The sequence below is a fragment of the Ctenopharyngodon idella genome, chromosome 18 (assembly GCF_019924925.1).
Source record: "Ctenopharyngodon idella isolate HZGC_01 chromosome 18, HZGC01, whole genome shotgun sequence".
Classification (NCBI taxonomy): Eukaryota; Metazoa; Chordata; class Actinopteri; order Cypriniformes; family Xenocyprididae; genus Ctenopharyngodon; species Ctenopharyngodon idella.
Genome location: NC_067237.1, coordinates 21,428,405 through 21,443,078, shown reverse-complemented (window position 1 = coordinate 21,443,078; position 14,674 = coordinate 21,428,405). Strand labels below are relative to the sequence as shown.

The 14,674-nt window shown below is 36.1% G+C and overlaps 1 protein-coding gene across 1 annotated transcript in view; it reads left to right on the top strand.

Moving 5' to 3' along the window:
- The first annotated feature begins 1,268 nt into the window (after positions 1-1,268).
- Positions 1,269-14,674, top strand: part of ripor1 (RHO family interacting cell polarization regulator 1) — a 39,656-nt gene continuing 26,250 nt past the window's right edge. Inside the window, 2 exon segments of the mRNA XM_051869685.1 lie at positions 1,269-1,447; positions 11,476-11,599. Of these exon segments, the coding sequence (XP_051725645.1) occupies positions 1,429-1,447; positions 11,476-11,599 (143 nt within the window). The 5' untranslated portion in view covers positions 1,269-1,428.

The window sequence follows — 14,674 nt, the reverse complement described above, 5'->3', positions numbered from 1 at the left end:
ACAGAAGTGTAAAATAGTACGGAGCCTCACACAAGACATGCAGGAAAAAAATAGTAGGCTAAATCGTGCGCACAGTTTACTAATTCGTTCCCTCGATTTGCTAAATCATGCACACAATTTAGTAAATCGAGGGAACGAAATAGTAAATCGTGCACACTATTTAGCATATTGAGGGAACAAAATTGTAAATCGTGCACGATTTAGTAAATCGAGGAAATGAAATATTAAATCGTGCCACTATTTAGTAAATCGAGGGAACGAAATGGTAAATTGTGCACACTATTTAGTAAATCGAGGGAACAAAATAGTAAATTGTGCGCACTATTTAGTAAATCGAGGGAATGAAATGGTAAATCGTGCCACTATTTAGTGAATCGAGGGAATGAAATGGTAAATTGTGCGCACTATTTAGTAAATCGAGGGAACGAAGTAGTAAATCGTGCGCACGATTTAGTAAATTGAGGGAACGAAATGGTAAATCGTGCGCACTATTTAGTAAAACGAGGGAATGAAATGATAAATTGTGCGCACTATTTAGTAAAACGAGGGAATGAAATGATAAATTGTGCGCACTATTTAGTAAATCGAAGGAATGATATAGTAAATCGTGCGCACTATTTAGTAAATTGAGGAAATGAAATAGTAAATCGTGCGCACTATTTAGTTGTCTTTGATTCTCAGTAGCCAGAGTCAAAACTCTACTCGCAAATCACATTTTAGATAGTGATCAGATTTACCGTATGGAACATGATTCAGGAAAGTGGGAATTACCCTGAATCTGTGACTAAACACTGATACAAGTCTTGAGATCAGGACCAGTGTTTAGATTTAAAACAAGTTTGAACTGAAGATCCTTTTAATAAAAACAAAATCATGAATCTTGAGGACAATGCTGTCAGAATGCTATTTGTAAATTTAAAACATTCTTGGACTTTTCTAGAAGTTTTACTTGAGCGTTATCTGAGGCTACATCAAGTGATTTAGCATTTAAAAGATGTTCCACCACTGTCCAGTCAATGTTTTATGCTATTCATGACCACATTATGACAGGATCAGTTTCATTATTAAGTTTGAAAGCTGGAAACTTCTGGAGGGCGTCTGGACTGGGTGTTATCATTAAGAAACAAAGTGCAGGCCGTTTGCTGGAAAAGGGAGAGGCAGGAAGAGTGTGATGTCAGACAGGGAAGTGAAGGGGAAACAGAACAAGGGGGAGGAGTGGGCTGCGGAGGGGGCGACGGCCTTCCCATTTCCTGGCAACCTCTCTCTTACTCTTTCTGCCAGTACTGTGAGAGTTTGAGTTGGGGATGAAGGCCACCACAGCTGGAACTGTGATTGTTCTTTCTACTACTCGTTTACTTTGAAGAGTCTTAAGAGAAAAAAAACAGAGGAATACACACTCGTTTTATACAGCATTCATCAGGAGACAAAATGTACAGTGGATATGGAGGTACGCTGAGATTTATGAATAACAGTTTTGTGAGATATTATCTTGGTATTTGAGGTATTTGTCATCTAATATTGTTGAGTTACAGCCTGAATGTTGGTGTTGGTGATGTAAAAGGTGTTCAGGTTAAGGTATGTGTGCCGTCAGGTCACAGGTGTGTTGTGACTAGGATATTTTAAATGTTCATTGAATTAATTTTTTCTTTTTTGTTTTATTGTAAAATCATTTATAAAGATTTCCTTTTCTTAGCGCATTGAAAATCGCCAACATTTGCTCGGCTTAATTTTGTTTTGACTCGCCAAGGACGCTGACAACCATAGCTGAAGTGCACAAGAAGCGATAACATGTCACAAAAGTTGTTTCCTATTAAATGCTATTCCGCAAAACACGAAATTAAGCTGAGAAGTGGGAAGAAATTTGATATGAATTCTTCTCAGTGGTGTGGTCAGCTGTAGTGAAGTGAAAGTAATCTGAAAAGATACACGATATAGTTCCTCACAACAGGAGTTGTGTATGTTTTCACAGGCCTTAGTTAGTTGCAAGGGGAATATAACGGTGGACACTTTTTCTGTCCAGATGTTTTTATCTTTGGTGGTGGAACCATTTTCCTCCTGGGACAGGCATCCCACTGGGTTCCCATGTGATGGTTCTGCTGGAGCAAGAGAGAGGAGACACTCAAAGTATGTTTACTTTGGGCTACGATTCAGCCTGGCACCTTAGGGTCATCTAAAACAAACACACAGGGAGGTCCTTAAGTTTAGCCCCAGGATTATAACTCTGGTTAAGGCCTGTTAAAGCAGAAGATGTAAACACTCGTTCAGATGATCCTCACAGTTCTAGACCTCAGGCCTGGCCAAAATGTTGCAGAGAACTATTGAAAGTATTTGCTTATTAATGATATATCTTAACTTTTGAGCTTATCCAAAGATTTGCACTTGTAGAGGGAAGAAAAGGGAAACAGAGTGGGGTTTCTTGTTTCAGGCCTTTACTCAGAGAATGGAAGGAAGGATACACCATGTGGGACAAATGTTAAGTGCTAAGGGATTTCAAAAAGCCACATGACTATTATTAACTCTCAAGGTGCTTGTTGTCACATCCTGGTATTGAGGAAAGATTTCCACAGCAGCATTTCATTACTAAATATTTATAGACGATAGTGATAAACCGATATATTGGCCAGGCCAAAATTTTTCATGTCATTGGGTGATAACTGTGCCCAAGTGGCCTAGTGTCATTTGTAAAATCTGCCAAACAGCCTTGTTAATCGATTATGCATTTTTAAATGTATATTTTATATAGTTTTATATATTTATTCTTTTGTAAAATTTGCTCAGAATACACTTTTTTTTGCATGATTAAATTGCTCACTGCGCACACACACACAAACACACACTTACATAAAAATATATATGTGATTGTGTATACAGTATTTGGGTCATTGACGAATAAGGTTTTTAAAAGTGTAAAAAAACTTAATGGAGATATAATAAATTTTTAAGTTTTATTAAGTGTTAACAATGAGATTATTTGTTTTTTGTAATCAATTAATAATGCTTTTGTAATTTTTTTACAAGATGGACAAAATTTGTCACCAAAAAAGTCATTCAGTTTAACCAAAATTTCAGTTTTACCGAATGACACTTTTGGTTATACCTAATGACGATATTTTCAAACAGTGCTAACAGGCTGATATCTAGCTAGCTAGCTAGCAAAAAGGACAATCAAACATTTTATATTTAGTACAAGTTTTTAAAATATTACAACATTTTCCATGTTTTATAGCGGTTGTACCGAATGACCTGATGTTTCGGGACATGCGTATGAGCAAGTTAAAACATGAATTTTTCAAATAGTTAAGAGAGAGTTAGTTACTTTGCTTCACGACCATGTGGTCCTTTGCAGGTGTCTGAATGATGTCACATCCTGTCACATGATATTGACCGTATGGCTTAATCCAAAATGGTCTCTTTATATTGGTTACTTCGAATGACATCAATGAAATTAATTTTACCGGACATTCTTTCTCATAACAAAAAGACTTCTACACATAATTTTAATACCATTTTGCACTATGTTGATGTATGATGTTATAAAATCATGGCAGAATAAAAAATATATACATTTTTACATTTTAAGATATTTTAATCACAAATGAAATGGCTGTATTGGCCTTTGGACGGTTAAACCGAATGACCTTTTGACACTTCAAAATCTTTAAAATACATTTATATGTAGCAAAATATAATTAAAACCACTTGGATTCAATAAAGGAGATCTAGTTGTACTACCTTACATACTTTGGATGTCATATGTTTGTTTTTTTTTGTTTTTTTATTATAAGGCCTTTGGACAAAAAAAATGACCCATCACATCATTGACCCATATACATACATACAACATATATGTGTGTGCTGTAATGTAAACTAACTAATCACACAGGCTTCTGTCCTATCATATATTTGTAATATAATCAAAAATATATTTACACATTGAATGGCCAAATTAATGTAGAATGAACGTTAAGATATTTTTTTGATGTTTGAAATAATATTTAATTTCAGGATACTGCAAGTAATGCCTCTATTAAATGTTTTCTTTCACTGAGGATAAATTGAATATAGTCATAGAATATCATTTCAAACATATTCAACATATATTCGTTCAGTTCAAACATGTTATTTGATTCTTTATCTCAAATTGCATTTATTCTTCTTTTTAGCATTCAGTCCTTAAAATGGTATAGTGCTACTATATTAATCATATTTGCTGATTTATTTGTATTAATAATTTGCACAGCTTTATTTTTTGTTTTCCTCAAAGTGGAGGTCAGGTTACAAGATTGTCAAATGGAATTGGAAAGGTGCAGGACTGACCCAAGAAATAACACTGCAATGTTTTGGGAGCCGACTAATTCTCTTTGCTTGTTCCCAGAGAGTTTTTTTCTTTTTTTTTGACATAGCTTTAGGTTTCTTCCCCTCTGACTGTGTACTAGTGTTTGTTTGAAAGACACCAGGCCCTGGTGATCTCTGATATGAATGGAATGTGTCCGAGACGGAGAGGCTACCGGCTCCAACATAATGAATGTCCTCTCATCACAGACTCTCTGAGTGAGAAAGCACTGGAAAGCTTGCTTTTATTTTACAGGTGCTCACTCCAACCTCACAATGTGTGGATGGAGCTCGAAAACTGTGGCTATAGAGCTTTGAAGAACACTATGCATTCATAAAATGTAGTCTGGTAAATCATCACATTAATTTGGGTTGGTTGACAGAGTGTTTAATGGTTGGATTCCAGTTGGTTTGTGTCAAATCAGGGGTGGGGAGGCCCCCAGGTGCTTTGTTGTTCTGGAATAGTCCTGGAGCAAAGCCAGACCACCAGAACAATACAGCCACTCTGATCCACACGCTTTAGAAGAACCTGACCAGCTTTGATTTTTGTGAAAAACATTGACATGCGGTTGGAGTGTCCAAATATTTCATAAGTGGTGGCTTTGGGTCCTGTTGGACAGGTGGGAACACGACACAGAGCAACAATTGGAAGGATGAGGCTTTGATGGTGTTTATTTGTTCTTCGTGAAAGGATCCGGTGTATAAAGGGAATATAGTAGATGTTTGATTCCCACACATGTCATGGTGAAGAGGGAGAATGTGTCACTTGCCTTGTTTACCTGGTGACACAAAAGAAGAAGGAGGCCCACCAGAAGGTGTGTGTGTGTGGTTGTGTGTGTGTTTGTTATGAGATTTGTCAAGGGAAATAGTTTCTCTTTAATCACTGATGTTCATTGTGGTGCTGTTGATTGAAGTGGAACTTCTCTAGATATATATATATTTTTTTTTTTATGGCAAATAAAATTTTAGGTTTTTTGTAGTCAGTGTAATTGGCTAGAAATAAACTAGTGTTATTTTGAATAATCTAACGATGACGAAGATTATTTTAGGGATGTGCTGATATTCTGTCCGATATAGATAAGCTAATAATTATTTATTTATGTTGTGGTTAATAACTGATAAATGTCAGATATTAAAATCCTATACTATTTTGTTTATATAAATTAAAAATAAACATCAAAAACTAAAATCCATCATTTTAAATGATAGAAGTGAATTTAGGCATCACAACATATTAAGAGATTTTGAGATTTGCTACAGATTACATCTAACAGTGTTATTAAATTATTAGTGTTTTTAAAGATTAACTTTAAGAGAGCGTTAGATGACGGCAAAGGTAACAAAATCAAGCCAAAACAAAGTTCATTTGGAGATTGTTTTGGGAGTTTGAAACGGCTTGCTAACAGCTCCGTCTGGTAAGCGACACCATTAGAGTTGTCAAAAGTACCAACTTCGGTATCAAATCGGTACTGAAATTTTAAAAATGTGATGCTTTGAGCACTGTTGAGCAAATTAGTTAACACCTCTGATTGGCCATTGTGTTGACGCGCTCATCGGATATGTCTGTGATTGGCTTCAATTTGTATTTGTATTTTGTATTTATTTATTTATAAAGCACTTTCCAGGCTACTCTGTAGCTCCAAAGTGCTGTACATTGTAAGCAAAATCAGTAATTAAAATACAATAAATCAAACAAAAACACATCATCATCAATAATAGTCATCATCAGTAATAAATACTCCTGTGTGAAGTTAAAACACCAGAGAAAGCAGATGTAGTTTTAAACGGCTCTTGAAGATACCGAGTGTAGGGGACAATCTAACCTCAAAAGGAAGCTTATTCCATAGTCTTGGACCAGTGACAGCAAAAGCACGGTCTCTCTTAGATTTAAGACGTACTCTTGGGATCACTAATAAAAGTTTATTTGAGGATCTCAGCATTAAATTTGATTTATATGGCTTATTAAGCTCCACCAATTATTCTGGTGCCATTCCATGTAATGCCTTAAAGACATACGTTAAGACCTTAAGTTGGATCCTGTAATACACTGGTAACCAGCCTAATGAGGACAACAGCGGAGTAACATGATCAGTCTTCTTAGCCTTCATAAGCATTCTAGCCACGGCATTTTGTACAAGTTGGAGACGTGCAACATAAGTCTGACAGGTTCCAGAATAAATAACATTACAATAATCTAGCCAAGAGAAGATAAAAGCACAGAAGTCGCTAGTTGACAGGATTGATTTTAACTTAGCTATTGCCCTCAGATAAAAGAAACAATTCCAAACTACAGTTTTTATTTGATTGTCAAATGTTAGCGATGAATCGAAGATGACTCCTAGGTTTTTCACTCTGTCCTGCAAATGCAGTCCATGGGCCTAGCATGTCACTTTCCGCCTTGTTAAAAGCCGAACAACCAAAAATCATAATTTCTGTTTTACGCTCATTCAACTGAACAAGATTATCTGTCAATGATCAACGCTTCAAAAACATGTTGTAAATAGACATCAATGACGCTCTTCACAGAGCGCTTACACACAGATACACACGGGAGCTTTGAAAGCAGGCGTCTTATCGCAGACCGGTCAGCTGCAGATCCCTGCTTTCAAACGCTCCCGCTTTCAAAACGCTTTCAAATTCAAACACTTTCGTGTGCTTTCAAAAGCTCCCATGCATTGATCATCGTAGCCAATCACAGACATATCCGATGAGCTCGTAAACACAATGGCCAATCAGAGGTGTTTACGAATCCGCTCAACAGTGCTCAAAGCGTCACATTTTTAAAATTTCAGTACCGAAGTCGGTACTTTTGACAACTCTAAACACCCTACTACCATTGATTCATGGCAATTACGTAAGGCTCCACCTTCTTTGACGGGGAAGTCCTCTTCAGCTCATTTCTTCTGTTTAGTCCGTCAAGGTCAGACATCTGCGAGGAAAAACATGAACACATTGGAGAGCTGCTTTATAGTATAAAATGAAGTTGTAATTCTAATCAAATGCAACACTGACACTCCTTTTTTCATGTTTAATACTGAAAAGCGGCTGCTTTGAAGCAATCTATTGTATAAAGTGCGATATATATGTGAGGTGACTTTACTGGAGAGCTCGTGCAAACATATCCACATCACTATGTTCAGATGCTTTCTTAACTGCTGTTTTCTCACCGTTGTTACTTTTGTTTATTTTGCTACTGAGAGGAAAGCACGCAGCACATATTTACATATTCATCTAAATGCCATTTTCATCAGTGTGGGCAGGGTCGGGATGTTTGCTAACAGTATACCTCCAGGAGGACATTAACAGAATTGGGCACCCCTGATGTAAATTAACTGTGTTATGTCAGCAAGAAAAGTATAGTCATGGAATAAAGAGAAATATAGGGGTTATCTCTACTGATAGTTAGCTGCAGATGTTATTTTTCTTTCCTCTCTCCATCAGACGGTTGAATATCCTGCGGGAAATGAAAAAATTCCACTTCCCTCAGTGTTGAACTGTTTCCCCTCCTCCACGCTTGGAAGCACGAAGGTCTTTATTTCCCGTCAGCATCAACAGACCTCACTGTGTTTACACTCTTCACTGATCATCAGACAAACAAAGAAACCTTGAATAATTAAAATCTGAAATGCTTGAAATATTTACATCCTTACTTTGCTCAGAAAACCCATTTGTTATAGTTGGCTTGCTAATTTGAGTTGAACATTTACTTCAGAACTTCAGAAGACAAATATCTTATTAAAACTAGACCACTTTTATATTCAGTTTTCCTGAAGAACAAAGCCATCAGAGCTCTCTTAAAAACCTGAATCCAGCCCTTAAAGGGTTAGTTCACCCAAAAATGAAAATTCTGTCATCAATTACTCACCCTCATGTCGTTCCAAACTCGTAAGACTTTCGTTCATCTTCGGAACACAAATGAAGATCTTTTTGATGAAATCTGAGAGCTTTCTGTCCCTCCATAGACAGCCACGTGACTACCACTTTGGTGATTCAAAAAGTTCATAAACAGATCGTAAAACTAATCCATATGAATTGAGCGATTTAGTCCAAATTTTCTGAAGAGACTTGATCATTTTATATGATGAACAGATTGAATTTAGGCTTATATTCACATAAACATTCATCAACACACACATCACACAAGTTTGCTTGACACATGCGAGAACCAATGACGTGCGTTCTTGTGTGTTATGCAGCACGTTTGAACTTCGTGCGTGAGGTTTGTTCTCGCACGTGAAGCAGGTTTGGTTGAGCTTTTATTTGTTTGCTGATGTTTATGTGAGTAAAAGCCTAAATTAAAATCAGTTCATCATAAAAAGCGATCGAGTCTCTTCAGAAAATTTGGACTAAACCGCTCAATTCATATGGATTAGTTTTACAATCTCTTTGTGAACTTTTTGAAGCATCAAAATGTTGCGTAGCTGTCAATGGAGGGAAAATGCATTTTTGGGTGAACTAACTCTTTAATGCTTTGCCCCAGTAAGACAATCTGGAGTTTTCCTCTGTGGAGGTTTTAGGCTGGAGGGCAGAACATGACTCTGTACCCCAGCCGTGACGCTCTCTTGCTGGGCACAGTGCAAAGAATTCTCCCTTCAGCAACTCTGGTGGCCTCTGAATGAATTGCACATAGCTGAAATACTTTAGTCAGTTCAGAGAGTCACAGGTGGGCTTTAGGGTCCTCATTAGTGCAGAGTGAGGCAAGTCAAGCTGAAGATTATCATAAAGTGCAGAAGTTAGGCTTGGGTTGTTTCCTTGTACTCTACTTTGGGTTTAAAATAAACTCTAGCTTCCTTCCTCAATTCAGTGATGCATTGCTGTAACCAAGGCACTGCCCATCTTTGTTGACTAAAACTCATGAGCTGACTGTCCCAGTCGGGATCATTGTGGTGACTAAAACGTACTTGTGTTGATGTCACAGCTTAAATGATCTCAGATATGCTGGCTCACACCTCAGACGTTCTCTAACGTGACTTCAAGGCCTGTTTCTTTCCTCTTGCTCTTCTCTGGAAAGATTAAATCTTAATTCAATTTAAAACAAAACTAGCTGCATTCAACCTGCCCTCACAGAGCCATGGAGAAACTGCTGCTGTTACATAACACTGTGTTGTTTTTGTGCTGAATAAGTGGTCTTTTTGGTGAACTTGCACGAGTTGTTCTGTGTTCACGTAACATGCTACTGACTTCAGACTTCTGATAGAGATAAACGTGACTAATTTGTTTGCACTAGCAGTCTTTGTTAATCTCTGCAGGTGTATCTTTGATTTAAGTATCTTTCTGTTTGTGTGCTTTTGTATCTTTCCCGTCACGTTTCTTGTTCATTGTCCCAACTGTGGGCTGAGTGGGTCCATATGGTTCCTGTCCTGGCTAAAATCCTCAGTGATTGGTGTGGTGTAAAGTGTGATCTGTACTCCCATGTTGTGTACACTGAGTGTTTTTATGGCAGTGATGTCTGATAGGCCATGACAGGGTCAATGATATGAGACCTTGCTGATTATATACAAGGAACTCCATAAATGACTAATCTAGAACCTGTTTATCTATTCTGAAGAGCATGATTAGTTTCTCTTTCTCTCTCCGTTTTCCAGCATGACTCTCTATATAGCTAAAACATATATAGCTATTACCAGTTTAGAGCAATTATGCAAATTAATTGCTGTAATGATTCACAGATATGAAAGTAGCATGCATGCAGTGTTGCTAGGCAATATAGAGGTATAATCTGTTTAGTTTTGATGCCTAGGATTCCTGCCCAGGATTCATGTTAGGATTTATGTTAGGATTTATGATTAGCATTAGTCAGGGTGGCCTATTTTAAACTTTTAAGGGATAGTCCACCCAAAATGAGAATTCTGTCATCATTTACTCATACTTATGTTGTTCCAAACCTGTATGACTTTCTTCTGCTGAACACAAAAGATGATATTTTGGAAAATGTTAGTAACTAGTTTTGGTTACCATTGACTTCCCTTGTATGGACAGAAAAAACAAAACAGTGAGGCATTTCTTAAAATATCTTCTTTTATGTTCCACACTAGAAAAAAAAAGTCATACAAGTTTGGAACCACCTGAGGGTGAGTAGATGATGACAGAATTTAAATTTTTGAGTAAATTATCCATTTAAGGTCAATATAAAATCAAAATGGACCCTATATAGTCTCTTGATACTTGTTTCTGGTCTTATTGAACTATTCTTTGGTGAACATTAATTTCAAATAAGAACATCCTTGTCTTTGTAATCTTTTTTCAAAATGAAAATTCTTCAAACATTGTCTTCGAAACAGCTTTTCTTTTCAGATGATATCACCAGCACTCTTATTTTTATACAATTTGTCCCATCACACCACCTACCTGTGCTGCTTTTTATGATCCAATCAATTCCTGATGGATAAAATCATCCCAACCTTTTGTTGTTGTTCTCGTTCAATGTCTTTCTCACTCAGAAATACTTTTTTTCATTCATCTCATCAGGTTGAGAATGGCTTTTCATGTTGATTTTAAAAGGAACAGATGTACTAAGAGGAAGTAAACATCTCTTTTTGTTGATGGGTTGATTGCATTTCATTTCTGTGGACTTTTTTGAAGGACCGAGCATAAAATTGAAAGATTGCCTGCTTTTGTATTTGGGTGAGTGTTTCATGAGAAGCCTTGCTTGTTTTGGTTGGAATCTCTTGCTTTTCTTTATTTTAGTTGCATAACACCAGCCAATTGTCTTTTCATTGTGTTCCTAAACAGTTTGAAATACACAATGGAGGGTACACAAGAAATTTGAGTTACGAAACTCAAATGAGAAGTATTTTCCTTCCAAAAACTCAATATATAAACACAACTATTGGGTTTATCAGTGTTTCCTGGAAATACAGTCATTTTAATCTAAAATGCTTTTATCTTGAGCGGTCAGAAAGTTTTTCCTTAGAGAACCGCAATATCCTCCTTTAAATAAATTAAACAATCCACTGATTCATTCAGGGCCTGAGGGCCACTGCACTAAAGGCTTATGATGAGATTTTATTGCCTGAATGTTAAACAATTGCATTTAAGATGCAACATCAAAGACAGCGCCTCTAGAAAAGACTTTCATTTGTTTTCAGTGCCTCCACACCCATTTAGCTTTTGACCTCATTTAGTATTTCTGTTGCTCTGCAGGGAGTCCCTCCAAATCTGTATCCACCATGTCCCTTTCTGTGCGCCCCTCGCGGAGGGTCGTCGCCAGATCCATCACTAGGAGCCAGTCCTTCGCCGGAGTCAACTCCTACGATAAGTCCTACAGGTCAGTGTTAACGTACACATGCATTTACATGAACACATGCACACACTAATAAGGCATACTTTAAAGCAATAAACAAGCAGTGCTCTTAAGCATGCATTAGGGGTGGGTGATATATCAAATATTCATGTTATATTGATGATTTTAATATCTATAACCCTAACATTCAGCAATTCAGCAAGTGATTTTAAATTTCCTAAAGACCATCAGTAGACTATTTTTGCAGTCCATTCTTGTTCTGTGACTTGCGAGTATAAGAGAACTATGATAAATGGTATGTTTAATAGTGTCTATGATTTATACTTCAACAGCAAAAACAGCATTAGGTTTAGTAAGTTTGATTCAGCAATTCGTTTGCATCATCATTTATTGAAGTCCATCTGTGACCAGGCCCGGTGCCACGAGGGGGCAAAAGGATCTGATTTGTGCCCCCTCAATGTCAATTTGTCCCCCCTTCACCCTCGAAACAGGATTGATTTTAACCCTTTGACGAGTACGATCACACCGGTGTGATTAGAACATTGATTGAACGTGAATTAGTGCGTCACTGCTCAATTCGAATTCAAACGTGATTTGGCTGGCGCTGAGCCAGAGACGGACATGCTCAGCACTTTTCATATATAACAACTACTCAGTGTTTTCAACCACATAATGAGGTTGTGACTTTTAAATAGACATTTAGATATATATATATATATATATATATATATATATATATATATAATATAGCATATAAATTCATTATATTTTGTTAAATTCAAATTCCATGCACTGATGTCTATGGAAGCTGCAATAATAATCCTTTCAATTATAATTTGACAAAGTGTTTTATTCATATGACCCAGCTCTAGCATGCATACCCAAAACGCAAATGGTTAACTTGTAGCAAGCATTAGGCCTTTCAGTAATGACCAAAGGCGTTCAATATCTTTAAAGGGAAGTCACAGCTGACAGGACGTCCTGTGGAACCAGCATACATTTCCTAATGGCTGCAGGCAGCAGGAAAGCATGGACATTTGTTATTGGCGAAAAAGAGACTTCACTCCAACAAAACGGGACAGATTTTTGTGAGAAATCTGTGTCAATTTTGTAGCCAGTTTTTTCTCTTTCTTTATCCATTTAATAAATAAGCATTGTTTTTGTTCAAGTGTATGTGTGTTGTAGAGGTAAGCATGTGGCAACATGTTAATTTTTCAGAAGAGCAGAGTGGCTCTTGAGTGTTGACTCTTCTGGTTGATGTAGTTTGATTCAAAAGCATGTACAGCACTCTTCAAACCCCTGCTGTTGAAATAGAGCAGAGACAGAGAACGCATGAAACATTAAAGAAGACCACTATCAGGACAACACGGAGGAGCACCAAACAAGAGATCCAGATGAAATGAACAGAAGGATAAATGATAGAAACACAAACAATGTATATGAGTTACACTACCAGTCAAAAGTTTGGAAATATTACTATTTTTAATGTTTTTGAACGAAGTATATGCTGATTTATTATCAATGTTGGAAACAGTTGTGCTGCTTAATATTATTTTATAACCTGTGATACTTTTTCAGGATTCTTTGATGAATAAAAGGTTAAAAAAAAATCTGCATTTATTTAAAATAGAAATCTTTTGTAACAATATACACTACCGTTCAAAAGTTTGGGGTCAGTAATTTTTTGTCTTTCTTTTTTTTTGAAAGAAATTAATACTTTTATTCAGCACGGATGTGTTAAATTGATAAAAAGTGATAGTAAAGTTTTATATTGTTAGAAAAGATTTATATTTTGAATAAATGCTGTTCTTTTTAACCTTTTATTCATCAGTGAATCCTGAAAAAAGTATCACAGGTTCCAAAAAAATATTAAGCAACACAACTGTTTCCAACATTGATAATAACTGAGTATCAAATCAGCAATTAGAATGATTGCTGAAGGATCATGTGACACTGAAGACTGGAGTAATAATGCTGAAAATTCAGCTTTGCATCACAGAAATAAATTATATTTTAAAGTATATTAAAATAGAAAACCATCATTTTAAATTGTAATAATATTTCACAATATTATTGTTTTTTCTGTATTTATTATGAAATAAATGCCGCCTTAATAAGCATAAGAGACTTCGTTTAAAAACATTAAAAATAGTAATGTTTCCAAACTTTGGACCGGTAGTGTATATGGGGTAAAAATGTAAATAAAGCATTACAATGTTAAAATTACAGATTTCCCCATCATTCACTCTTTGTTACTGTGACTTCTTTTAGTCCGGCTATTGTTGCATCACACAGCTTTACTGGAGCAAATTGTATCAAGACACATCAGTCTTTCTCTCCATTTTATTGAGCTGTCATCTTGGAAGAGCAATTGCAGCTTGAAACGATCAGCACGAGTGTTGTTCTAAAGCACTATTGATTTAGATAAGAGATTGTTTGTTTCCCTGGTTGACCATAATACTTTTCTGCATTCAAACACCTCCTCTGCCATTGGTCGAACAAACATATGGCCCTACTGCTCAATCATTTCGGGCTGGTTGATGGCAATGCCACTTGCCTTATCTGGCCCTTTTCTGCGTTGTCACTAAATCTTACATGTACTTATTATGTACATGTATTTATGCCTTGCAGTTTGGTTTGCTGTGATGTTTTTAACATTGTAGTTGCAAATTCTGCTGATTTAAATGCTAAAATAAAAATAGCTTTTATGGAATTTATATAAATTGTATACATTTCAGCTATTATTAATACATTATTTTAAATTAATATATTTTAAATGTATTGTATTATATTAATATATTTTAAATATATAATTTTAGATTTTATATAAATATATTTTTGAGTTGTGAATTGAGTTGTCATTGTGAATACACTGAAAATTTGCATTTCTGAGTGAAAAGTTTGGGTTGTTTTCAGTTGGGAAAAAAAAAGCCCTTACTGTTGTAGTTGACTCTGCACAATAAACTAATTCACATTTATTTGTGTAGCGCTTTTCACGATACGATACGCTTTTCACGATACACGATACAACAAGAGTTGGGGAAAGTGTTTAACCATCAAAAAATTACCTTAAAAATAATAAATGTATACTAAAGCTTT